Consider the following 27,831-nt stretch of genomic DNA (forward strand, 5'->3'; position numbering starts at 1 on the left):
ACTCCCCCTTGGGTTTGGGGACCCCACCCCGGATTTAGGGACCCCCCCATGACTTTGGGGACCCCACCCCGGACTTGGCACCCCCCCCATGACTTTGAGGAACCCCCCCAGGTTTGGGGACCCCCCCAGGTTTGGGGACACCCCCATGACTTTGGGGACCCTCCCCCAGACTTGGGGACCCCACCCCGGACTTGGCCCCCCCCCATGACTTTGGGGACCCCCCCCGGATTTGGGGACCCCCACTCACCCTCCACCACCTTGACGGGGTGCAGGTCGGACGGGAGGCGCGAGTTGATGTGAAAGATCTTCTGCGCGTTCCAGATCATGCGCAGGAGGTTGCAGGGGAGAACCACCTGGGGGACACCCCGAAAACGGGGTCAGCACCCCAAAAACGGGGCTCGGCACCCAAAAAATGGGACTCGGCACCCCAAAAATGGGGTAGGACCCCAAAATTGGGGCTCAGCACCCCAAAAACGGGACTTGGGTGCAGGATGGGGGGTGGTGGTGACTTGGGGGTTTTGGGGTATCCTGGGGATTCTGGGGTGCTCTGGGGGTTCTAGGGTGACTCAGGGGGTTCTGGGGTGTCCAGGGGGGTGTCCCGGGGGGTTTTGGGGTGCCCTGGGGGGGTTTGGGGTCACCTTGCTGACCCCAGTGGGGACAATGACCCAGGAGCTGGTGGGACGTTCCCAGGGACATTGGGGTGCAGGATGGGGGTGGTGGCATCTTGGGGGGTTCTGGTGCACCCTTGGGGTTTTGGGGTGTCCCCAGGGGGTGTCCCAGGTGGTTTTGGGGTGTCCCGGGGGGTTTTGGGGTCACCTTGCTGACCCCAGTGGGGACAATGACCCAGGAGCTGGTGGGACATCCCCATGGACACTGGGGTGTAGGATGGGGGTGGTGGCATCTCAGGGGGTCCTGGGAGGTTTCGGGGTGTCCGGGGGGGGGTTGGGGGTGTCCCAGAGGTGTCCCAGGGGGTTTTGGGGTGCCCTGGGGGGTTTTGGGGTCACCTTGCTGTCCCCGGTGGGGACAATGACCCAGGAGCTGGTGGGACATCCCCATGGACACTGGGGTGCATGATGGGGGTGGTGGCATCTCGGGGGGTCCTGGGGGGTTTCGGGGTGTCCCAGGGGGGTTGGAGGTGTCCCAGAGGTGTCCCAGGTGGTTTTGGGGTGTCCTGGGGGGGTTTGGGGTCACCTTGCTGTCCCTCGTGGGGACAATGACCCAGGAGCTGGTGGGACATCCCCATGGACACTGGGGTGCATGATGGGGGTGGTGGCATCTCGGGGGGTTTTGGGGTGTCCGGGGGGGTTTGCGGGTGTCCCGGGGGGTTTTGGGGTGTCCCGGGGGGTTTTGGGGTCACCTTGCTGTCCCCGGTGGGGACAATGACCCAGGAGCTGGTGGGACATCCCCATGGACACTGGGGTGCAGGATGGGGGTGGTGGCATCTCAGGGGGTCCTGGGGGGTTCTGGGGTGTCCCGGGGGGTTTTGGGGTGTCCGGGGGGGTGTCCCGGGGGGTTCTGGGGTCACCTTGCTGTCCCCGGTGGGGAAGATGACCCTGAGCACCTCGCGGTCCTCGCGCATGCGCTCGAACTCGCGCTCCAGCTCGTTCTGGATGTGGGCGTTGGACAGCACGTCCTTCACCAGCTCCTCCTGCAGCGTCCGCCGCAGCGCCCGCTCGTTGCTGTAGTCGAACTTGAACCTGGGGACACGGGGACAGCGTTGGGGACACGGGGGGACATCACTGGGGGACACTGGGGACTCCACTGGGGGGATATGGGGGACACAGGGGGGACACGGAGCTGGAAACCACCCTGCACCAGCTCCTCCTGCAGCACCTGCTCGTTGCTGTAGTTGAACTTGAACCTGGGGACACGGGGGGGACATTGGGGGGACACTGGGGACATGGGGGGGGACACTGGGGGACATTGCAGGGGACACAGAGCTGGAAACCCTTAGAAGAACGAACTTGGGGACCCCAAGATGGGTCCAGGTCTTGGATGGAGCATCTCAAGTACCCCAAGATGGGTCCAACCCTTAGAAGAACCAACATGGTGACCCCAAGATGGGTCCAACCCCTTGAAGAACCACCTTGGTGACCCCAATATGGGTCCAACCCTTAGAAGAACCAACTTGGGGACCCCGAGATGGGCCCAACCCCTTGAAGAACCAACTTGGTGACCCCAAGATGGGTCCAACCCTTAGAAGAACCAACTTGGGGACCCCAAGATGGGTCCAACCCTTGGAAGAACCAACTTGGTGACCCCAAGATGCGTCCAACCCTTCAATGGGTCCAACCGCTTAGAAGAACCAACGTGGTGACCCCAAAATGGGTCCAACCCTTAGAACAACCACCTTGGGGACCCCAAGATGGGTCCAACCCCTTGAATAACCAACTTGGGGACCCCGAGATGGGTCCAACCCTTAGAAGAACCAACGTGGTGACCCCAAGATGGGTCCAACCCCTTGAAGAACCAACTTGGGGACCCCAAGATGGGTCCAACCCATAGAAGAACCAACGTGGTGACCCCAAGATGGGTCCAACCCTTAGAAGAACCAACTTGGTGACCCCAAGATGGGTCCAACCCCTTGGAAGAACCACCTTGGTGACCCCAAGATGGGCCCAACCCCTTGAAGAACCAATGTGGTGACCCCAAAATGGGTCCAACCCTTCGATGGGTCCAACCCCTTAGAAGAATCAATGTGGTGACCCCGAGATGGGTCCAACCCTTAGAAGAACCAACTTGGTGACCCCGAGACGGCTCCAACCCTTAGAAGAACCAACTTGATGACCCCAAGATGGGTCCAACCCCTTGAAGAACCAACTTGGGGACCCCAAGATGGGTCCAACTTGGTGACCCTGAGATGGGTCCAACCCCTTGAAGAACCAACTTGGAGACCCCGAGACGGGTCCAACCCTTAGAAGAACCACCTTGGTGACCCCGAGACAGCTCCAACCCTCGGAAGAACCAACGTGGTGACCCCGAGATGGGCCCAACCCCTTGAAGAAGCACCTTGGTGCCCCCCGGCCGCCCCCCTGGCGTGGGTCCTCACTTCTTCTCGAAGGCCTTGTTGGAGGGCTTGAGCGTGGCCAGGTTCTGGAACTCCACGCTCTCGCCGGCCAGCCCGTCCTCGCCGTAGCGCAGCTGCACCACCTGGTTGATGGAGTTGCGCACCGTGGCGTCGTACTTCACCATCACCGACTCCATCGACTTGATCAGCCGCCGCTGGATGTACCCTGGGGACACGGGGACATACGTGGGGACATGGGGGCGCTGGATGGACCCTGGGAACACGGGGACATACGTGGGGACATGGGGGATGGACCCTGGGGACATGGGGACATGGGGGATGGACCCTGGGGACACGGGGACACACATGGGGACATGGGGGTGCTGGATGGACCCTGGGGGGACACGGGGACACACATGGGGACATGAGGACATGGGGGTGCTGGATGGACCCTGGGGACATGGGGGGACACGGGGGCGCTGGATGTACCCTGGGGCATGGGGACATGGGGGCACTGGATGGACCCTGGGGACACATGGTGGGACAGGGGGGTGCTGGATGGACCCTGGGGGACATGGGGACATACGTGGGGACATGGGGGCGCTGGATGGACCCGAGGGGGACAGGGACACATGGGGGGACATGGGGTGACATGAGGGGACATGAGGGCACTGGATGGACCCTGGGGACATGGGGACATGAGGACATGGGGGTGCTGGATGGACCCTGGGGACATGGGGACATACGTGGGGGTGGCTAAATGGACCCTGGGGTGGGATATGGCTCTGGGGTCTCCCTGGGTCATGATGTGGCTCTGGGGTCTCCATGGGGCAGGATATGGGTCTGGGGTCTCCATGGGACACAACGTGGCTCTGGGGTCTCCATGGGGCAGGATATGGGTCTGGGGTCTCCATGGGACACAATGCAGCTCTGGGGTCTCCCTGGGTCATGATGTGGGTCTGGGGCCTCCATGGGGCAGGATGTGGATCTGGGGCCTCTGTGGGGTGGGATATGGGTCTGGGGTCTCCATGGGACACAATGTGGATCTGGTGTCTCCCCAGGACACAGCGTGGCTCTGGGGTCTCCATGGGGCAGGATGTGGGTCTGGGGTCTCCATGGGACACAACGTGGCTCTGGGGTCTCGGTGGGGCAGGATGTGGGTCTGGGGTCTCCCTGGGTCATGATGTGGATCTGGGGCCTCCATGGGGTGGGATGTGGCTCTGGGGTCTCGGTGGGGCAGGATATGGGTCTGGGGTCTCCATGGGACACAACGTGGCTCTGGGGTCTCCATGGGGCAGGATGTGGCTCTGGGGTCTCCATAGGACACAACGTGGCTCTGGGGTCTCCATGGGGCAGGATGTGGCTCTGGGGTCTCCATGGGACACAACGTGGCTCTGGGGTCTCGGTGGGGCAGGATACGGGTCTGGGGTCTCGTGGGGGGCGCTGACCGGTCTCGGCGGTCTTGACGGCCGTGTCGATGAGCCCCTCACGCCCCCCCATGGCGTGGAAGAAGAACTCGGTGGGCGTGAGGCCGGCCAGGTAGGAGTTCTCCACGAAGCCGCGGCTCTCGGGGCCGTAGTCGTCCTTGATGAAGTGCGGCAGCGTGCGGTGCTTGAACCCAAACGGGATGCGCTTGCCCTCCACGTTCTGCTGCCCCACCACCGCGATCACCTGCGGGGGACACGGCGGGGGCGCCGTGAGCGGGGCGGGGGGCGGCGGCGCCCCCAGACCCCATAACGGTCAATAAAGTCCTTCTGGAACGTTCCCAGGGGAGGTGGGAGATGGTCAATGTGAAGGTCAAGGTCATGGTGGAACATCATGGTGATCAGTCATGGGTGGACAATGTGGGGGGAGTGGGGACATTGGCACCCCCAGGCCCCATAACAGTCATTGAAGTGCTTGGGGAATGGCCCCGGGGGACGTGGGAGATGGTCAATGTGAAGGTCAAGGTCATGGTGGAACATCATGGTGATCAGTCAGGGGTGGGGGAGAATGTCATTGGGGAACAATGTGGGGGGAGTGGGGACATTGGCACCCCCAGACCCCATAATGGTCAACAAAGTCCTTCTGGAACATTCCCAGGGGAGGTGGGAGATGGTCAATGTGAAGGTCAAGGTCATGGTGGAACATCATGGTGATCAGTCAGGGGTGGACAATGTCATTGGGGAACAATGTGGGGGGAGTGGGGACATTGGCACCCCCAGACCCCATAATGGTCAATAAAGTCCTTCTGGAATGTTCCCAGGGGAGGTGCGAAATGGTCAATGTGAAGGTCAAGGTCATGGTGGAACATCATGGTGATCAGTCAGGGGTGGGGGAGAATGTTATTAGGGGGACAATGTGGGGGGAGTGGGGACATTGGCACCCCCAGACCCCATAATGGTCAATAAAGTCCTTCTGGAATGTTCCCAGGGGAGGTGGGAGATGGTCAATGTGAAGGTCAAGGTCATGGTGGAACATTGTGGTGACCAGTCATGGGTGGACAATGTCATTGGGGAACAATGTGGGGGGAGTGGGGACATTGGCACCCCCAGACCCCATAACGGTCAATAAAGTCCTTCTGGAATGTTCCCAGGGGAGGTGAGAGATGGTCAATGTGAAGGTCAAGGTCATGGTGGAACATCATGGTGATCAGTCGTGGGTGGGGGAACAATAGAAACACCTCCCCCAAAACCTCATGGAGCCCCCAAGACCCTATGGAGCTCCCGAGATGCCATGGAGCCTCCCAAGAGCATGTGGAGCCCCCCCAAAGACCTCATGGAGCCCCTAAAGACTCTATAGAGCCCCCAAGACCCTATGGAGCCCTCCACGACCCCCCAAGATCCTATGGAGCCCCCAAGACCCTACGAAGCCCTCCAAGACCCCCCAAGAGCCCATGGAGCCCATTGAGCCCTCCAAGACCCTGTGGAGCCCCCAAGAGCTCGTGGAGTCCCCAAAGACCTCGTGGAGCCCCCAAAGACCCCCAAGATCCTCTGGAGCCCCCCAAGAGCCCATGGAGCTCCCAAGACCCTATGGAGCCCCCAAAGACCCTATGGAGCCCTCCAAGACTCCCCAAGATCCTATGGAGCCCCCAAGGCCCTATGGAGCCCTCAAGACCCTATGGAGCCCCCAAGATGCCATGGAGCACCCCAAGACCCCCCAAAAGCCCATGGAGCCCATGGAGCCCGCTGAGCACTCCAAGGTCCTGTGGAGCCCCCAAGAGCCCATAGAGCTCCCCAAGACCTCGTGGAGCCCCCAAAGACCCCCCGCAGCCCCCCCAGACCTGGGAGATGTTGATCTTGGAGCCCTTGGCCCCCGAGACGACCATGGACTTGAAGTTGTTGTACTCGGAGAGCGACTTCTGCGCGGAGGAGCCGGTCTTGTCGCGCGCGTCGTTGAGGATGCGGTTCACCTGGTTCTCGAAGGTCTGGCGCAGCGTGTTCCCCGGCGTGGGCTCCAGCTCGTTGTTGTGGGCCTTCTCGATCACCTGCGGCCCCCCCGAAACACCGTCACCCCAACAACACCCCGGGAGCACCCCCCGAATACAACGGGAACGGCTCAGAAACAGCCGGCGAGGACAAGGGGGGGAGTGGACAATGGGGGGAATGGCCAAGGGGGGGAGCGGCCAATGGGGGGAATGGCCAATGGGGTAAGCGGCCAATGGGGGGAATGGCCAATGGGGGGAGCGGCCAATGGAGGGAATGGCCAATGGGGGGAGCGGCCAATAGGGGGAATGGCCAATGGGGAATTTGGGGGGTGTGATGGGAGCTTGAGGGGGCCCAAAGGTTACTGGGGACCCCCCCAGAGTTTAGGGAGCACCCCGAAAATGTGGGGATCCCCCCAACGTTTGGGAAGCACCCCAAAAATGTGGGGACCCCCCCAAAACTTGGGGAGCACCCCAGAAGCTTGGGGACTCCTCCAAAGCCTGGAGACCCCCCAAAAAAGCTTGGGGACTCCCAAAAAAGTTGGAGATCCCCCCAAAAGTTTGGGGACACCCTCAAAGCCTGGGGACTCTCCCCCAAAGTTTGGACCTCCCCCCAAAAGCTTGGACCTCCCCAAAAATGGGGGGACCCCCCAAAAGCTTGGGGACACCCCAGAGCTTGGGGAGCACCCCAAAAAAGTGGGGACCCCCCCAAAAGACTGGGGATACCCTAAAAGCCTCGGGACCCTCCCCCCAAAGTTTGGGGACCCCCAAAAAACCTGGGGACCCCCTAAAAGCTTGGGGACACCCCAAAGCTTGGAAACCCCCCCCAAAAGGTTGGGGGGATCCCCCCAAAGTTTGGAGACCCCTCAAAGCTTGGGGACACCCCCAAAATCTTGGGGACCCATCAGAAGCTTGGGGAGCCCCCCAAAAGCCTGGAGAACCCCTCAAAAGCTTAGAGAACCCCCCCCAAAAGTTGGGGACCCCCCCCAAAAGCTCAGGGACCCCCCCAAAGTCACCTCGATGACGTCCTGCTTGGCCTTCTTGATGGTGTTCTGGATGTCCTGGTAGGTCTTGGCGTCGGCGATGGAGTCACCGATGCCGATGGTGTGACCTGGGGGACCACACCGGGGTGACCCCCACATCGGGGGGACCCCCACATCGGGGGGACCCCCAGCATCCATCCCCCACCCCCACAAAACACCTGGGGTCCCCAAAAAAGGGGGTTCAAGCCCTCGGGTGCCCAAGAGCTCCATGGGCACCCCAGTCCCACCACGTTGGGGATCTCAGGGGGTTCCATAGATGACCCCAGGGGGTTCCATAGATGATCTCAGGGGGTTCCCCAGACCCCCTGAACCCCACTTATGGTCACTGGGGTCCCCAGAAAAGGGGGCTCAAGACCCCCCAAGACACTTCTGTCCCTGTTGTCCCCACGAAGTGACCCCAAGACCACCATGGGCACCCCAGTCCCACCACATTGGGGATCCCAGAGGGTTCCATAGATGATCTCAGGGGGTTCCCCAGACCCCCTGAACCCCATTTATGGTCACTGGGGTCCCCAAAAAAGGGGGTTCAAGACCCCCCAAGACACTTCTGTCCCATTGTCCCCAAGACCACCATGGGCACCCCAGTCCCACCACAATGGGGATCCCAGAGGGTTCCATAGATGATCTCAGGGGGTTCCACAGATGATCTCAGGGGGTTCCATAGACCCCTTGAACCCCATTTATGGTCACTGGGGTCCCCAAAAAAGGGGGTTCAAGCCCTTGTGTCCCCAGGACCATCATGGGCACCCCAGTCCCACCACATTGGGGATCCCAGAGGGTTCCATAGATGACCCCAGGGGGTTCCATAGACCCCCTGAACCCCATTTATGGTCACTGGGGTCCCCAAAAAAGGGGGCTCAAGACCCCCCAAGACACTTCTGTCCCATTGTCCCCAAGAAGTGACCCCAAGACCACCATGGGCACCCCAGTCCCACCACACTGGGGATCCCAGAGGGTTCCATAGATGACCCCATGGGGTTCCATAGATGCCCTGAACCCCATTTATGGTCACTGGGGTCCCCAAAAAAGGGGGTTCAACCTTTGTGTCCCCAAGAGCTCCATGGGCACCCCAGTCCCACCACATTGGGGATCCCAGAGGGTTCCATAGATGATCTCAGGGGGTTCCCCAGACCCCCTGAACCCCATTTATGGTCACTGGGGTCCCCAAAAAAGGGGGTTCAAGCCCTTGTGCCCCCAGGACCATCAAGGGCACCCCAGTCCCACCACACTGGGGATCCCAGAGGGTTCCATAGATGATCTCAGGGGGTTCCCCAGACCCCCTGAACCCCACTTATGGTCACTGGGGTCCCCAGAAAAGGGGGTTCAAGCCCTTGTGCCCCCAAGACCATCATGGGCACCCCAGTCCCACCACATTGGGGATCCCAGAGGGTTCCACAGATGATCCCAGAGGGTTCCATAGATGACCCCATGGGGTTCCCCAGACCCCCTGAACCCCATTTATGGTCACTGGGGTCTCCAAAAAAGGGGGTTCAAGCCCTTGTGCCCCCAGGACCATCATGGGCACCCCAGTCCCACCACACTGGGGATCCCAGAGGGTTCCATAGATGATCTCAGGGGGTTCCATAGATGATCTCAGAGGGTTCCATAGACGACCCCATGGGGTTCCATAGACCCCTTGAACCCCATTTATGGTCACTGGGGTCCCCAAAAAAGGGGGTTCAAGCCCTTGTGTCCCCAGGACCATCATGGGCACCCCAGTCCCACCACATGGGGATCCCAGAGGGTTCCATAGATGATCTCAGGGGGTTCCATAGATGACCCCAGGTGGTCACAGCCCCCCAAGCTGACCCTGGGGGGTTCCCCAGCCCCCCCGAGCCCCATTTTTGGGGTGTCCCCCCCCGTTTCGGGCGCGCACCCTCGATGAGCAGCCAGTTGTTGATGACGGTCTGGATGTTGCTGTAGAAGAGGCGGGTGGTGTCGTGGCCCATCTCCAGGTACGAGATGTGCACCAGCGACCCGGCCGACGTGCCCAGCGACTTCTTGCACAGGATGCCCATGATCAGCTCCCCGTTCTCCACCACCACCTGCACCCCGAAAACGGGGGGTCAGCACCCCAAAAACGGGGGTCAGCACCCCAAAAATGGGGGTCAGCACCCCAAAAATCGCATGGGATGACCCAAGCATTGCCCAGGATGCCCCAACAGTCACCCAGAACAACCCAGGAATGGCCATGGACACCCCAAGAACCACCCAGGACACCCCAAGAATCTCCATGGACACCCCAAGAACCACCCAGGACACCCCAAGAATCTCCATGGACACCCCAAGAATTGCCCAGGATGCCCTAATAGTCACCCAGAACAACCCAAGAATGGCCATGGACACCCCAAGAATCACCCAGGACACCCCAAGAATCTCCATGGACACCCCAAGAACCACCCAGGACACCCCAAGAATCTCCACTGACACCCCAAGAACCACCCAGAACACCCCAAGAATCTCCATGGACACCCCAAGAACCACCCAGGACACCCCAGGAATTGCATTGGGATGACCCAAGAATCTCCATGGACACCCCAATAATCACATGGGACACCCCAAGATTCATGGACACCCCAAGAATCACCATGGACACCCCAAGAATTGCCCGGGACACCCCAAGAATTGCCCGGGATGCCCCAACAGTCACCCAGAACAACCCAGGAATGGCCATGGACACCCCAAGAATCTCCATGGACACCCCAAGAACCACCCAGGACACCCCAAGAACCACCCAGGACACCCCAAGAACCACCCAGGACACCCCAAGAACTGCATTGGGACGACCCAAGAATCTCCATGGACACCCCAATAATCACATGGGACACCCCAAGATTCATGGACACCCCAAGAATCACCATGGACACCCCAAGAATTGCCCGGGACACCCCAAGAATTGCCCGGGATGCCCCAACAGTCACCCAGAACAACCCAGGAATGGCCATGGACACCCCAAGAACCACCCAGGACACCCCAAGAATCTCCACTGACACCCCAAGAACCACCCAGGACACCCCAAGAATCTCCATGGACACCCCAAGAATTGCATTGGGATGACCCAAGAATCTCCATGGACACCCCAATAATTGCATGGGACACCCCAAGAATCTCCATGGACACCCCAAGAATCACCCAGGACACCCCAAGAATTGCATGGGACACCCCCAAACCCCCCCCAGGACCCCCCAAGCCCCCCCAGAACCCCACCTTGGTGTCCCCAGGTGAGATGTGCCTATAGGGACCATTGTCCCCATCACTGGGGTGTCTAAAGCCCCAGGACCCCCAAACTCCCCCAGGACCCCCCAAACTCCCCCCCAGGACCCCCCAAAACCCCCCCAGGACCCCTCAAACCCCCCCCAGGACCCCACCTTGGTGTCCCCAGGGGAGATGTGCTTGTAGGGGCCACTGTCCCCATCATTGGGGTGTCCAAAGCCCCAGGACCCCCAAACTCCCCCCGGGACCCCCCAAACCTCCGCAGGACCCCCCAAGCCCCGCCCAGGACCCCCCAAACGCCCCCCCGGGACCCCCCAAACTCCCCCCCAGGACCCCACCTTGGTGTCCCCGGGGGAGATGTGCTTGTAGGGACCATTGTCCCCATCATTGGGGTGTTCAAAGCCCCAGGACCCCCAAACGCCCCCTGGGACCCCCCAACCCCCCCCCAGGACCCCCCAAACTCCCCCCGGGACCCCCCAAACGCCCCCAGGACCCCCCAAGCCCCCCCAGGACCCCCAAACCCCCCCCAGGACCCCTCAAACTCCCCCCCAGGACCCCACCTTGGTGTCCCCAGGGGAGATGTGCTTGTAGGGACCACTGCCCCCATCACTGGGGTGTCCAAAGCCCCAGGACCCCCAAACCCCCCAAACCCCCCCCAGGACCCCCAAACCCCCCCCAGGACCCCCCAAACCCCCCCCAGGACCCCCCAACCCCCCCCCCAGGACCCCTCAAACTCAACCCCAGGACCCCCAAACCCCCCCCAGGACCCCCAAACCCCCCCCAGAACCCCCCAAACCCCCCCCAGGACCCCACCTTGGTGTCCCCGGGGGAGATGTGCTTGTAGGGGCCGCTGTCCTCGTCGTCGGGGTGGGTGCTGTGGGTGCGGATGCAGTTGATGTGCCCGGGGATGATGAGCGAGAAGATTTGCTTCCCGGTCCAGAGCGGCCGCGGCTTCAGGATGGCGGGTTGGGGCACCTTCCCGTCCCACGTGGACAGGAACATCAGCAGGTTCATCACCTCCCCCTGCGGGGACACCCCCTCAGTCACCCCAAAACGGGGGGACACCCCCCCCGGGGCGCCCCGGAATGGGGGGACCCCAAAACACCCGCGCATGGGGGGAAACGGGGCAGGAAACACCCCAAAAATGGGCCAAAACGGGACAGAAATGGCCCAAAACGGGACAGAAATGGCCCTAAAACGGTCCAGAAACGGCCCCCAAACCCCTCCTGAGACCCCAAAACTCACCCCTCAGTGACCCCGAAAATGGGGGAACACCCCCTCAGTCACCCCAAAACGGGGGGACACCCCCCCGGGGCGCCCCAGAATGGGGGGACCCCAAAACACCCACACGTGGGGGGAAACGGGGCAGTAAACGCCCCAAAAACGGCCCAAAACGGGACAGAAATGGCCCAAAATGGTCCAGGAATGACCTAAAACGGGACAGAAATGGCCCTAAAACAGTCCAGAAACGGCCCCCAAACACCTCCTGAGACCCCAAAACTGACCCCTCAGTGACCCCGAAAATGGGGGAACACCCCCTCAGTGACCCCAAAACGGGGGGACACCCCCCGGGGCGACCCGGAATGGGGGGACCCCAAAACACCCGCGCGGGGGGGGAAACGGGGCAGGAAACGGCCCAAAAACGGCCCAAAACGGGACAGAAATGGCCCAAAATGGTCCAGGAATGACCTAAAACGGGACAGAAATGGCCCAAAACGGTCCAGAAACGGCCCCCAAACCCCTCCTGAGACCCCAAAACTGACCCCTCAGTGATCCCGAAAATGGGGGAACACCCCCTCAGTGACCCCAAAACGGGGGGACACCCCCCCGGGGCGCCCCGGAATGGGGGGACCCCAAAACACCCGCGCGTGGGGGGAAATGGGCCGGGAAACGCCCCCAAAACGGTCCAGAAATGGCCCAAAATGGTCCAGAAACGGCCCCCAAACCCCTTCTGAGACCCCAAAATTGACCCCCTCAGTGCCCCCCAAAATGGGGACACCCCCCCAATGCCCCCCAAAACGGGGTGACCCCAAAACACCTGCACAAGGGGGTGGCGATGGGGAAAACGGGTCTGGAAACACCCCAAAAACCCCTCCTAAGCTCCAAAGAGAGCGCAGAACAAGCCCGAAATCGCGCGTTTTGGCCCCGAAATCGCGCGTTTTGGCCCCAAAATCGCGGGGTTCGGCCCCGAAACGTCGGGGTGTCCCCCGCGCGCACCCGCTCGAGGAAGACGTCGCGCTTGGTGAACTTGCGCACGGCGGTGAGCGTGTCCTGCACGATGCCCATGACGGGCCGGTTGGACTGGGGGGTGACGATCATGCGCGGCACCATCGCCAGCTCCTGGATCTCGGCGCGCGTCTCCAGCGACTGCGGCAGGTGCAGGTTCATCTCGTCCCCGTCGAAGTCGGCGTTGTAGGGGGTGGTGACGCTGTGGGGAGCATTTGGGGGTGATGGGGAGAGGGTTGGGGGTGATAGGGAGCGGGTTTGGGGGTGATACAGGACAGTTTGGGGACATAGGAGCAGCTTAAAGGGGTCCTGCCCAGGGCTGGGGGCACTAGGACCCTGCGGCAGAGCAGGTCTGGGGAGCAATGGGGCAGGTTTGGGGTGATAGGGGACAGTTTGGGGACATTGGGGCAGCTCCAAGGGGTCCTGCCCAGGGCTGGGGGCACTAGGACCCTGCGGCAGAGCAGGTTCGAGGCATCAGGGACAATCTTGGGGTGATAGGGAGCAGGTTTGGGGTGATACGGGGCAGTTTGGGGACACTGGAAAAGGTTCCATGGGACCTGCCCAGGGCTGGGGGCACTAGGACCCTGCGGCAGAGCAGGTGTGGGGTCACAGGGACAATCTTGGGGTGATAGGGAGCAGGTTTGGGGTGATACGGGGCATTTTGGGGACATTGGAAAAGGTTCCATGGGCCCTGCCCAGGGCTGGGGGCACTAGGACCCTGCGGCAGAGCAGGTCTGGGGAGCAATGGGGCAGGTTTGGGGGAGCAATGGGGCAGGTGCAGGTTCATCTCGTCCCCGTCGAAGTCGGCGTTGTATGGGGTGGTGACGCTGTGGGGAGCATTTGGGGGTGATGGGGAGAGGGTTGGGGGTGATAGGGAGCGGGTTTGGGGGTGATAGGAGGCAGTTCGGGGTCACTGGAAAAGGTTCCATGGAACCTGCCCAGGGCTGGGGGCACTAGGACCCTGCGACACAGATTGAATGAGGTGACAAGGGACAATCTTGGGGTGATAGGGAGCAGGTTTGGGGACCTGGCCAGGGCTGGGGGCACTAGGACCCTGCGGCAGAGCAGGTTTGGGGTCATGGGGATAAACTTGGGGTGATAGGGAGCAGGTTTGGGGACATAGGAGCAGCTTAAAGGGGTCCTGCCCAGGGCTGGGGGCACTAGGACCCTGCAGCAGAGCAGGTTTGGGGAGCAATGGGGCAGGTTTGGGGAGACGGGGCAGGTGCAGGTTCATCTCGTCCCTGTCAAAGTCGGCGTTGTAGGGGGTGGTGACGCTGTGGGGAGCATTTGGGGGTGATGGGGAGAGGGTTGGGGGTGATAGGGAGCGGGTTTGGGGGTGATGGGGGGAAGTTCGGGGTCACTGGAAAAGGTTCCGTGGGACCTGCCCAGGGCTGGGGGCACTAGGACCCTGCGGCAGAGCAGGTGTGGGGTCACAGGGACAATCTTGGGGTGATAGGGAGCGGGTTTGGGGTGATACAGGACAGTTTGGGGACATTGGAAAAGGTTCAAGGGGTCCTGCCCAGGGCTGGGGGCACTAGGACCCTGCGGCAGAGCAGGTGTGGGGTCACAGGGACAATCTTGGGGTGATAGGGAGCGGGTTTGGGGGTGATACGGGGCAGTTTGGGGACACTGAGGCAGCTCCAAGGGGTCCTGCCCAGGGCTGGGGGCACTAGGACCCTGCGACACAGATTGAATGAGGTGACAAGGGACAATCTTGGGGTGATAGGGAGCAGGTTTGGGGACCTGCCCAGGGCTGGGGGCACTAGGACCCTGCGGCAGAGCAGGTTTGGGGTCATGGGGATAAACTTGGGGTGATAGGGAGCAGGTTTGGGGACATTGGAAAAGGTTCAAGGGGTCCTGCCCAGGGCTGGGGGCACTAGGACCCTGCGGCAGAGCAGGTGTGGGGAGCAATGGGGCAGGTTTGGGGTGACGGGGCAGGTGCAGGTTCAACTCGTCCCCGTCGAAGTCGGCGTTGTAGGGGGTGGTGACGCTGTGGGGAGCATTTGGGGGTGATGGGGAGAGGGTTGGGGGTGATAGGGAGCAGGTTTGGGGTGATACGGGACAGTTTGGGGACATTGGAAAAGGTTCAAGGGGTCCTGCCCAGGGCTGGGGGCACTAGGACCCTGCGGCAGAGCAGGTGTGGGGAGCAATGGGGCAGGTTTGGGGTGACGGGGCAGGTGCAGGTTCAACTCGTCCCCGTCGAAGTCAGCGTTGTAGGGGGTGGTGACGCTGTGGGGAGCATTTGGGGGTGATGGGGAGAGGGTTGGGGGTGATACGGGGCAGTTTGGGGACATTGGAAAAGGTTCCATGGGACCTGCCCAGGGCTGGGGGCACTAGGACCCTGCGACACAGGTTGAATGAGGTGACAAGGGACAATCATGGGGTGATAGCGAGCAGGTTTGGGGACCTGCCCAGGGCTGGGGGCACTAGGACCCTGCGGCAGAGCAGGTTTGGGGTCATGGGAATAAACTTGGGGTGATAGGGAGCAGGTTTGGGGACATAGGAGCAGCTTAAAGGGGTCCTGCCCAGGGCTGGGGGCACTAGGACCCTGCAGCAGAGCAGGTGTGGGGAGCAATGGGGCAGGTTTGGGGTGACGGGGCAGGTGCAGGTTCATCTCGTCCCCGTCGAAGTCGGCGTTGTAGGGGGTGGTGACGCTGTGGGGAGCATTTGGGGGTGATGGGGAGAGGGTTGGGGGTGATAGGGAGCGGGTTTGGGGGTGATACGGGGCAGTTTGGGGACATTGGAAAAGGTTCCATGGGACCTGCCCAGGGCTGGGGGCACTAGGACCCTGCGGCAGAGCAGGTGTGGGGAGCAATGGAGCAGGTTTTGGGGTGATAGGGGACAGTTTGGGGACATTGGGGCAGCTCCAAGGGGTCCTGCCCAGGGCTGGGGGCACTAGGACCCTGCGGCAGAGCAGGTGTGGGGTGTCAGGGACAATCTTGGGGTGATAGGGAGCAGGTTTGGGGACATAGGAGCAGCTTAAAGGGGTCCTGCCCAGGGCTGGGGGCACTAGGACCCTGCGGCAGAGCAGGTGTGGGGAGCAATGGGGCAGGTTTTGGGGGTGATAGGGGACAGTTTGGGGACACTGGGGCAGCTCCAAGGGGTCCTGCCCAGGGCTGGGGGCACTAGGACCCTGCGGCAGAGCAGGTGTGGGGTCATGGGGACAGATTTAAAGGGACCAGCCCCACCCAGGGGCACTGGGATCCTACAGCAGGACATTTAAAGGGACAGGGACACTTTATGGTGATGGGGACAACTTTGGGGAACCAATGGCACTTTTGGGGTGCAGAGAACAATCTTGGGGTCCCGCCGATGCTGTGGGGCAGATTTGGGGCCACCTGGCCAGATTTAAAGGGACCTGCCCCAGCGGGTGGCACTGGGATCCTACAGCGGGACACTTAAAGGGACAGGGACACTTAAAGGGACAGGGACACTTAAAGGGACAGGGACACTTAAAGGGACAGGGACACTTTATGGTGATGGGGACAACTCTGGGGAGCCGGGGGCAGTTTTGGGGTGCAGAGGACAATCTTGGGGTCCCCCCCAATGCCGTAGGGCAGATTTGGGGCCACCTGGCCAGATTTAAAGGGACCAGCCCAGGTTCAGTAGCACTGGGATCCTACAGCGGGCCATTTAAAGGGACAGGGACACTTAAAGGGACAGGGACACTTAAAGGGACAGGGACAACTTTGGGATACCAAGGGCAGTTTTGGGGTGCAGACGACAATCTTGGGGTCCCCCCCAATGCCATGGGGCAGATTTGGGGCCATGTGGCCACATTTAAAGGGACCTGCCCCAGCGGGTGGCACCGGGATCCTACAGCGGGACATTTAAAGAGACAGGGACATCTAAAGGGACAGGGACACTTAAAGGGACAGGGACAACTTTGGGATAGCAAGGGCAGTTTTGGGGTGCAGACGACAATCTTGGGGTCCCCCCCAATGCCGTGGGGCAGATTTGGGGCCATGTGGCCAGATTTAAAGGGACCTGCCCCAGCTGGTGGCACCGGGATCCTACAGCGGAACATTTAAAGGGACAGGGACACTTTATGGTGACCGGGACAACTTTGGGGTGCCGGGGGCAGTTTTGGGGTGCCAAGGGCAGTTTTGGGGTCCCCCCCAATGCCGTGGGGCAGATTTGGGGCCATTTGGCCAGATTTAAAGGGACCTGCCCCAGCGGGTGGCACCGGGATCCTACAGCGGGGCATTTAAAGGGACAGGGACACTTAAAGGGACAGGGACACTTAAAGGGACAGGGACACTTAAAGGGACAGGGACACTTAAAGGGACAGGGACAGTTTATGGTGACGGGGACAACTTTGGGGTGCCAAGGGCAGTTTTGGGGTGCAGACGACAATCTTGGGTTCTCCCCCGATGCCGTGGGGCAGATTTGGGGCCATGTGGCCAGATTTAAAGGGACAGCCCAGGTTCGGTGGCACCGGGATCCTACAGCGGGACATTTAAAGGGACAGGGACATTTAAAGGGACAGGGACATTTAAAGGGACAGGGACACTTTATGGCGACAGGGACAACTTTGGGGAGCCAGGGGCAGTTTTGGGGTGCCAATGGCACTTTTGGGGTGCAGACGACAATCTTGGGGTCTCCCCCGATGCCGTGGGGCAGATTTGGGGCCATGTGGCCAGATTTAAAGGGACCTGCCCCAACTGGTGGCACCGGGATCCTACAGCGGGCCATTTAAAGGGACAGGGACACTTAAAGGGACAGGGACACTTTATGGTGACAGGGACAACTCTGGGGAGCCGGGGGCAGTTTTGGGGTGCAGACGACAATCTTGGGGTCCCCCCCAATGCCGTAGGGCAGATTTGGGGCCACCTGGCCAGATTTAAAGGGACCAGCCCAGGTTCAGTAGCACTGGGATCCTACAGCGGGCCACTTAAAGGGACAGGGACACTTAAAGGGACAGGGACACTTAAAGGGACAGGGACACTTAAAGGGACAGGGACACTTAAAGGGACAGGGACACTTAAAGGGACAGGGACAACTTTGGGATACCAAGGGCACTTTTGGGGTGCAGACGACAATCTTGGGGTCCCCCCCAATGCCGTGGGGCAGATTTGGGGCCATGTGGCCAGATTTAAAGGGACAGCCCAGGTTCGGTGGCACCGGGATCCTACAGCGGGCCACTTAAAGGGACAGGGACCCTTTATGGAGCCGGGGGCAGTTTCGGGGTGCCGGGGCAGTCTCGGGGTACCTGAGGTTGAGGCGGAAGGTGGACCAGGGCAGGATGCGCACGCGATGGCCCATCATGGACATCTTGTGCAGCGTGGGCTGCCGGTTGAAGATGACGATGTCCCCGTCACACATGTGCCGCTCCACCTGGGGGGGGAACACGGTCTGGGGGTCACCCCGCACCCCAAAAACGGGGAGGGCGCCCCGATAATGGGGGAGAAGCAAAATGAGGGGGTTCCCCCCCAAAATGCACCGTTTGGGAGGAAGTAAAAGCCAAGATTTGGCCCTAAATCCTCAGGTCCTTGTGACATCAAAATCGGGGGTTCAGCCCCCAAAATGATGCTTTTGGGGACCCCAAAACTCAGGGTGATGCCCCAAAAACTATGGGGTGACACCCCAAAATATTGGGGCCCTTTGGGGACCCCAAAACCAGGGACTGAGCCCAAATATTTGAGGCCTTTAGGGACCCCGAATTCAGCCCCAAATCCTCAGGTCCTTGTGACACCAAAATCAGGGGTTGAACCCCCAAAATGAAGCTTCTGGGGACCCCAAAACTCAGGGTGACGCCCCAAAAACTCAGGGTGACACCCCAAACTATTGTGCCCTTTGGGGACCCCAAAACCAGGAGCTGAACCCCCAAACCCCCCAGATTCCAGGGACCCTGAACCCCAGGATTTGGCCCCAAATCCTCAGGTCCTTGTGACACCAAATCAGGGGTTGAACCCCCAAAATGAAGCTTCTGGGGACCCCAAAACTCAGGGTGATGCCCCAAAAACTATGGGGTGACACCCCAAAAACTCAGGGTGACACCCCAAACTATTGTGCTCTTTGGGGACCCCAAAACCAGGAGCTGAACCCCCAAACCCCCACACTTCAGGGACCCTGAACCCCAGGATTTGGCCCCAAAACCTCAGGTCCTTGTGACACCAAAATAAGGGATTGAACCCCCAAAATGAAGCTTTTGGGGACCCCAAAACTCAGGGTGATGCCCCAAAAACTATGGGGTGACACCCCAAAATATTGGGGCCCTTTGGGGACCCCAAAACCAGGGACTGAGCCCAAATATTTGAGGCCTTTAGGGACCCCGAATTCAGCCCCAAATCCTCAGGTCCTTGTTACACCAAAATAAGGGGTTGAACCCCCAAAATGAAGCTTCTGGGGACCCCAAAACTCAGGGTGACGCCCCAAAAACTCAGCGTGACACCCCAAACTATTGTGCCCTTTGGGGACCCCAAAACCAGGAGCTGAACCCCCAAACCCCCCAGATTCCAGGGACCCTGAACCCCAGGATTTGGCCCCAAATCCTCAGGTCCTTGTGACACCAAATCAGGGGTTGAACCCCCAAAATGAAGCTTCTGGGGACCCCAAAACTCAGGGTGATGCCCCAAAAACTCAGGGGTGACACCCCAAACACTCAGGGGTGACACCCCAAACTATTGTGCCCTTTGGGGACCCCAAAACCAGGGACTGCGCCCAAATATCTCCCCATAACTCCCAGCCCCTAAACCCCACTTTTCCTCCCCAAACGCCGCTTTGGGGGCGCGTTTCCCAGCTGGAGGGGGGGTGGGGTGTCCCCCGTGGTTTCTGGGGTGTCCCCCGTGGTTTTTGGGGTGTCCCCCCACCTTGTAGCCGATCTGGAGGTGCAGGTCGCTGGGCTTGGGGTGGAAGCGCAGGTCGATGCGGTCGCCGTTGTCCCGGATGATGTATTTGGCCCCCGGGTACTGGCTGTTCCCCCGGCGAACCAGCTCCTGCAGCCTTTGGGGACACCGGGGGGGTCACTGTGACCCTGGGGGACCCCACGTGTCCCCCAAGTCCCCTCTGTGTCCCTCTATGTCCCCCATGTCCCATTGAATGCCCCCCAAGTCCCCCCACAGCACTGGGTGTTGAACCAGCTCCTGCAGCCTTTGGGGACACCGGGGGACAGTTGGGGACACCGGGGGGGTCACTGTGACCCTGGGGGACCCCACGAGTCCCCCAAGTCCTTTCAGTGTCCCCCAAGTCCCATTGAATGTCCCCAGGGCACTGGGTGTTGAACCAGCTCCTGCAGCCTGGGGAGGATGTTTGGGGACATAAGGGGACAGTTGGGGACACCGGGGGGACATTTGGGGACACCGGGGGGGTCACTGTGACCCTGGGGGACCCCACGAGTCCCCCAAGTCCCCTCTGTGTCCCTCAATGTCCCCCATGTCCCATTGAATGTCCCCCAAGTCCCCCCAGGGCACTGGGTGTTGAACCAGCTCCTGCAGCCTTTGGGGACACCGGGGGACAGTTGGGGACACCGGGGGGGTCACTGTGACCCTGGGGGACCCCACGTGTCCCCCAAGTCCCTTCAGTGTCCCCCAAGTCCCATTGAATGTCCCCCAAGTCCCCCCACGTGTCCCCAGGGCACTGGGTGCTGCACCAGCTCCTGCAGCCTGGGGAGGATGTTTGGGGACATAAGGACATTTGGGGACACCGGGGGGACAGTTGGGGTCACCGGGGGGGTCACTGTGACCCTGGGGGACCCCACGAGTCCCCCAAGTCCCCTCTGTGTCCCTCAGTGTCCCCCAAGTCCCACTGAATGTCCCCCAAGCCCCCCAGGGCACTGGGTGTTCCCCTGATGCACCAGCTACTGTAGCCTGGGGGGGATGTTTGGGGACATAAGGGGACATTTGGGGACACCGGGGGGGTCACTGTGACCCTGGGGGACCCCACGAGTCCCCCAAGTCCTTTCAGTGTCCCCCAAGTCCCATTGAATGTCCCCAGGGCACTGGGTGTTGAACCAGCTCCTGCAGCCTGGGGAGGATGTTTGGGGACATAAGGGGACCGTTGGGGACACCGGGGGGACATTTGGGGACACCGGGGGGGTCACTGTGACCCTGGGGGACCCCACGAGTCCCCCAAGTCCCTTCCGTGTCTCTCTATGTCCCCCATGTCCCACTGAATGTCCCCCAAGTCCCCCCAGGGCACTGGGTGTTGAACCAGCTCCTGCAGCCTTTGGGGACACCGGGGGACAGTTGGGGACACCGGGGGGGTCACTGTGACCCTGGGGGACCCCACGAGTCCCCCAAGTCCTTTCAGTGTCCCCCAAGTCCCATTGAATGTCCCCAGGGCACTGGGTGTTGAACCAGCTCCTGCAGCCTGGGGAGGATGTTTGGGGACATAAGGGGACAGTTGGGGACACCGGGGGGACATTTGGGGACACCGGGGGGGTCACTGTGACCCTGGGGGACCCCACGAGTCCCCCAAGTCCCCTCTGTGTCCCTCAATGTCCCCCATGTCCCATTGAATGTCCCCCAAGTCCCCCCAGGGCACTGGGTGTTGAACCAGCTCCTGCAGCCTTTGGGGACACCGGGGGACAGTTGGGGACACCGGGGGGGTCACTGTGACCCTGGGGGACCCCACGTGTCCCCCAAGTCCCTTCAGTGTCCCCCAAGTCCCATTGAATGTCCCCCAAGTCCCCCCACGTGTCCCCAGGGCACTGGGTGCTGCACCAGCTCCTGCAGCCTGGGGAGGATGTTTGGGGACATAAGGACATTTGGGGACACCGGGGGGACAGTTGGGGTCACCGGGGGGGTCACTGTGACCCTGGGGGACCCCACGAGTCCCCCAAGTCCCCTCTGTGTCCCTCAGTGTCCCCCAAGTCCCACTGAATGTCCCCCAAGCCCCCCAGGGCACTGGGTGTTCCCCTGATGCACCAGCTACTGTAGCCTGGGGGGGATGTTTGGGGACATAAGGGGACATTTGGGGACACCGGGGGGGTCACTGTGACCCTGGGGGACCCCACGAGTCCCCCAAGTCCTTTCAGTGTCCCCCAAGTCCCATTGAATGTCCCCAGGGCACTGGGTGTTGAACCAGCTCCTGCAGCCTGGGGAGGATGTTTGGGGACATAAGGGGACAGTTGGGGACACCGGGGGGACATTTGGGGACACCGGGGGGGTCACTGTGACCCTGGGGGACCCCACGAGTCCCCCAAGTCCCTTCAGTGTCTCTCTATGTCCCCCATGTCCCACTGAATGTCCCCCAAGTCCCCCCAGGGCACTGGGTGTTGAACCAGCTCCTGCAGCCTTTGGGGACACCGGGGGACAGTTGGGGACACCGGGGGGGTCACTGTGACCCTGGGGGACCCCACGTGTCCCCCAAGTCCCTTCAGTGTCCCACAAGTCCCATTGAATGCCCCCCAAGTCCCCCCAGGGCACTGGGTGTTGAACCAGCTCCTGCAGCCTTTGGGGACATCGAGGGGACATTTGGGGACACCGGGGGGGTCACTGTGACCCTGGGGGACCCCACGAGTCCCCCAAGTCCCCTCTGTGTCCCTCAGTGTCCCCCAAGTCCCACTGAATGTCCCCCAAGCCCCCCCAGGGCACTGGGTGTCCCCTGATGCACCAGCTCCTGCAGCCCCATAAACCCCCTAACAACCCCCATAGACACCCCAAAGAGTCCCCCAGCACCCCCAAAATCCCCATTTTTCACCCCAAATACCTGTCCATGTTGAAGGGGGTGACGATCTCGGCGAAGGTCACGTTGGTGTGAATGGAGCGGGGGACGTGCCCAGACCCCCCTCCCCAAAACCCCCCCAAAACCCCCCTTATAACCCCCTAATAACCCCCATAGACACCCCAAAGAGTCCCCCAGCACCCCCAAAATCAGCGTTTTTCACCCCAAATACCTGTCGATGTTGAAGGGGGTGACGATCTCGGCGAAGGGCACGTTGGCGGCGATGGAGCGGGGGACGTGCCCAGACCCCCCTCCCCAAAACCCCCCAAATAACCCCCTAATACCCCCCAAAACCCCCTAATAACCCCCATAGACACCCCAAGAAACACCCCAGGACCCCCAAAATCCCCATTTTTCACCCCAAATACCTGTCGATGTTGAAGGGGGTGACGATCTCGGCGAAGGGCATGTTGGTGGCGATGGAGCGGGGGACGTGCCCAGACCCCCCTCCCCAAAACCCCCCCAAAACCCCCCTTATAACCCCCTAATAACCCCCATAGACACCCCAAAGAGTCCCCCAGCACCCCCAAAATCAGCGTTTTTCACCCCAAATACCTGTCGATGTTGAAGGGGGTGACGATCTCGGCGAAGGTCACGTTGGTGGCGATGGAGCGGGGGACGTGCCCAGACCCCCCTCCCCAAAACCCCCCCAAAACCCCCCTTATAACCCCCCAAAACTCCCCATAGACACCCCAAAGAGTCCCCCAGCAGCCCCAAAATCGGCGTTTTTCACCCCAAATACCTGTCGATGTTGAAGGGGGTGACGATCTCGGCGAAGGTCACGTTGGTGGCGATGGAGCGGGGGACGTGCCCAGACCCCCCTCCCCAAAACCCCCCCAAATAACCCCCCAAAACCCCCTAATAACCCCAACAGACACCCCAAAGAACCCCCCAGCACCCCCAAAATCCCCATTTTTCACCCCAAATACCTGTCGATGTTGAAGGGGGTGACGATCTCGGCGAAGGTCATGTTGGCGGCGATGGAGCGGGGGACGTGCCCAGACCCCCCTCCCCAAAACCCCCCCAAAACCCCCCTTATAACCCCCAAAACCCCCTAATAACCCCCATAGACACCCCAAAGAGTCCCCCAGGAGCCCCAAAATCCCCATTCTTCACCCCAAATACCTGTCGATGTTGAAGGGGGTGACGATCTCGGCGAAGGTCACGTTGGTGGCGATGGAGCGGGGGACGTGCCCAGACCCCCCTCCCCAAAACCCCCCAAATAACCCCCCAAAACCCCCTAATAACCCCCATAGACACCCCAAAGAGTCCCCCAGGAGCCCCAAAATCGGCGTTTTTCACCCCAAATACCTGTCGATGTTGAAGGGGGTGACGATCTCGGCGAAGGTCATGTTGGCGGCGATGGAGCGGGGGACGCCCACCTGGTCGATGGCCAGGTTGGGGTCGGGGGTGATGACGGTTCGGGCCGAGAAGTCCACGCGCTTGCCCATCAGGTTGCCCCGCACCCGCCCCTCCTTGCCCTTGAGCCGCTGCTTCAGCGACTTGAGCGGCCGCCCCGACTTCTGCATGGCCTGGGGGGCACAAAACGGGGGTTCGGGGGGGCCGGACACCCCAAAAGTGCCCCCGGGGTCTGGTGGCAAAGGGGAAGGGGGAGAGTGGGAGGTTTGGGGTGCCCAGGTGCATCAATGGCTTGTGATGGGGATTTGGGGGGACAGGAAGGATTTGGGGGGCACAAGGTATTTGGGGGACCCCCCTAACCCCTGCATGGCCTGGGGGGGCACAAAACGGGGGTTCAGGGGGGCCGGACACCCCAAAAGTGCCCCCGGGGTCTGGTGGGGAAGGGGAAGGGGGAGAGTGGGAGGTTTGGGGTGCCCAGGTGCATCAATGGCTTGTGATGGGGATTTGGGGGGACAGGATGGGTTTGGGGGTGCAGGGATTTTGGGGGGACCCCCTGACATCTGCATGGCCTGGGGGGGGCACAAAACGGGGGTTCGGGGGGGCCAGACACCCCAAAAGTGCCCCCGGGGTCTGGTGACAAAGGGGAAGGGGAAGGGGAGAGTGGGAGGTTTGGGGTCCCCAGGTGCATCAATGGCTTGTGATGGGGATTTGGGGGGACAGGACGGGTTTGGGGGTGCAGGGGTTTTGGGGACCCCCTGACATCTGCATGGCCTGGGTAGGGCAGAAAATGGGGGTTCGGGGGGGCCGGACACCCCAAAAGTGCCCCCAGGGTCTGGTGGGGAAGGGGAAGGGGGAGAGTGGGAGGTTTGGGGTGCCCAGGTGCATCAATGGCTTGTGATGGGGATTTGGGGGGACAGGACGGGTTTGGGGGTGCAGGGGTTTTGGGGGGACCCCCCCCACTTTCACATGGCCTGGGGGAGCAGAAAATGGGGGTTCGGGGGGGCCGGACACCCCAAAAGTGCCCCCGGGGTCTGGTGGCAAAGGGGAAGGGGAGAGAGAGTGGGAGGTTTGGGGTGCCCAGGTGCATCAATGGCTTGTGATGGGGATTTGGGGGGACAGGACGGGTTTGGGGGTGCAGGGATTTTGGGGGGACCCCCTGACATCTGCATGGCCTGGGGGGGGGCACAAAACGGGGGTTCGGGGGGGCCAGACACCCCAAAAGTGCCCCCGGGGTCTGGTGGGGAAGGGGAAGGGGGAGAGCGGGAGGTTTGGGGGTCTCCAGGTGCATCAATGGCTTGTGATGGGGATTTGGGGGTGCAGGGAGAGGTTTGGGGGGCACAAGGTATTTGGGGGGACCCCCCCCACTTCCACATGGCCTGGGGGGGCACAAAACGGGGGTTCGGGGGGGCCAGACACCCCAAAAGTGCCCCCGGGGTCTGGTGGGGAAGGGGAAGGGGGAGAGTGGGAGGTTTGGGGTGCCCAGGTGCATCAATGGCTTGTGATGGGGATTTGGGGGGACAGGACGGGTTTGGGGGTGCAGGGAGGGATTTGGGAGACCCCCCAATATGTCACAGCCTGGGGAGGTGAGAAATGGGGGTTCAGGGGTGGTTGACACCCCAAAATCCTCCCAAGAAGAGACAGATGAGAGGTTGGGAGGGACCAACCCTCCCTGGGACCTGCTGGGGATTTGGGGGGCACGGGGAGGGTTTGGGGGTGCAGGGAGAGATTTGGGGGACCCCCTCAACATCTGCACAGCCTGGGGGGGTGGTTGACACCCCAAAATCCTCCCAAGAAGAGAGAGATGGGGGTCTGGGAGTCAGGAACCCTCCCTGGGACCTGCTGGGGATTTGGGGGGTATGGGGAGGGTTTGGGGGTGCAGGGATAGATTTTGGGGTACAGGGAGGGATTTGGGGGACCCCCTCAACATCTGCCCAGCCTGGGGAGGTGAGAAATGGGGGTTCAGGGAGTGATTGACAGCCCAAAATCCTCCCAAGAAGAGAGAGATGAGAGGTTGGGAGGGACCAGCCATCCCTGGGACCTGCTGGGGATTTGGGGGGTATGGGGAGGGTTTGGGGGGCACAGGGAGAGATTTGGGGGTGCAGAGATTTTGGGGGACCCCCCAACATCTGCACAGCCTGGGAAGGTGAGAAATGGGGGTTCAGGGGGTGACTGACACCCCAAAACCCTCCCAAGAAGAGACAGATGGGGGTCTGGGAGTCACGAACCCTCCCTGGGACCTGCTGGGGATTTGGGGGGCACGGGGAGAGATTTTGGGGGTGCAGAGATTTTGGGGGACCCCCCAACATCTGCCCAGCCTGGAGAGGTGAAAAATGGGGGTTCAGGGGGCGGCTGACACCCCAAAATCCTCCCAAGAAGAGACAGATGAGAGGTTGGGAGGGACCAACCCTCCCTGGGACCTGCTGGGGATTTGGGGGGCACGGGGAGGGTTTGGGGGTGCAGGGAGAGATTTGGGGGCACAGGGAGAGATTTGGGGGACCCCCCAACATCTGCACAGCCTGGGGGGTGGTTGACACCCCAAAATCCTCCCAAGAAGAGAGAGATGGGGGTCTGGGAGTCACGAACCCTCCTGGGACCTGCTGGGGATTTGGGGGGTATGGGGAGGGTTTGGGGGCACAGGGAGAGATTTGGGGGCACAGGGAGAGATTTGGGGGACCCCCTCAACATCTGCCCAGCCTGGGGAGGTGAGAAATGGGGTTCAGGGAGTGATTGACAGCCCAAAATCCTCTCAAGAAGAGAGAGATGAGAGGTTGGGAGGGACCACCCTCCCTGGGACCTGCTGGGGATTTGGGGGGCACGGGGAGAGATTTGGGGGTGCAGAGATTTTGGGGGACCCCCAACATCTGCCCAGCCTGGGGAGGTGAGAAATGGGGGTTCAGGGGGCGGCTGACACCCCAAAATCCTCCCAAGAAGAGACAGATGAGAGGTTGGGAGGGACCAACCCTCCCTGGGACTGCCTGGGGATTTGGGGGGCACGGGGAGGGTTTGGGGGCGCAGGGAGGGGTTTTGGGGCGCGGGGGTTTTTGGGGGACCCCCCTCTGACCCTGGGCAGCCCGGGCAGCTCGTTGTCCACCATGGTGGCCACGTGGAACTGCAGCAGCTTGACGTCCTCGGCGATGACGTGCGCGGCGCCCCGTTCTGCTCGTTGCGCCGCAGCTGGTTGTTGATCTTGACGATGTCGGCCAGTTTGTGCGTCAGGTCGTCCTGGGGGACCCCAAAATTAGAGGGGGACACCCCCAAAATTAATGGGGGACCCCAAAATTAACAGGGGGAACCCCCCCCCCCCAAAATTAATGGGGGGTGCACACAGTGAGGGGGAAACCCCCCCCAAGGGCAGCAGGAAGCACCAAAGGGAATCACAGCGGCCAAGAACTGGGACACCCCAACTGGTATCGAGGAGCCCCCAAAGTCACCCCAAAGTCACCCAAAATCCCCCAAAGTCACCCCAAAATCCCCAAAGGACCCCCAAAGTCACCCCAAAATCCCCAAAGTCACCCCCAAAATACCCTCAAGGACCCCCAAAGTCACCCCCAAATCCCCCAAAGTCACCCCCAAATTCCCCAAGGACCCCCAAAGTCACCCCAAAATCCCCCAAGGACCCCCAAAGTCACCCAAAATTCTCCAAGGACCCCCAAAATCCCCCAAAATCCCCCAAAGTCACCCCCAATTCCCAAAGTCACCCCCAAAATCCCCCCAAGGACCCCCAAAATCCCCCCAAAATCCCCCTAAGTCACCCAAAATCCCCCTAAGTCACCCCAAAATCCCCCTAAGGTCACCCCAAAATCCACCAAGGACCCCCAAAGTCACCCCAAGGACCCCCAAAGTCACCCCAAAATCCCCCAAGGACCCCCAAAGTCACCCCCAAAACCCCCCAGAACCCCAACAGTCACCCCAAG

The 27,831-nt window shown here is 61.3% G+C and overlaps 1 protein-coding gene across 1 annotated transcript in view; it reads right to left on the reverse strand.

Annotated features, from left to right (window-relative positions):
• Nucleotides 1-27,831, reverse strand: part of LOC135576889 (DNA-directed RNA polymerase II subunit RPB1-like) — a gene marked incomplete at its 3' end in the record, with an annotated part of 61,475 nt that overhangs the window by 24,701 nt on the left and 8,943 nt on the right. The window contains 14 exon segments of the mRNA XM_065044181.1: nt 248-353; nt 1,526-1,697; nt 3,050-3,233; nt 4,456-4,678; nt 6,270-6,473; nt 7,427-7,521; nt 9,330-9,498; nt 11,480-11,689; nt 12,884-13,094; nt 18,105-18,229; nt 19,705-19,837; nt 23,870-24,090; nt 26,979-27,067; nt 27,070-27,139. Coding sequence (XP_064900253.1) covers nt 248-353; nt 1,526-1,697; nt 3,050-3,233; nt 4,456-4,678; nt 6,270-6,473; nt 7,427-7,521; nt 9,330-9,498; nt 11,480-11,689; nt 12,884-13,094; nt 18,105-18,229; nt 19,705-19,837; nt 23,870-24,090; nt 26,979-27,067; nt 27,070-27,139 — 2,212 coding nt within the window.

The sequence above is a fragment of the Columba livia genome, chromosome 33, assembly GCF_036013475.1.
Source record: "Columba livia isolate bColLiv1 breed racing homer chromosome 33, bColLiv1.pat.W.v2, whole genome shotgun sequence".
Lineage (NCBI taxonomy): Eukaryota > Metazoa > Chordata > Aves > Columbiformes > Columbidae > Columba > Columba livia.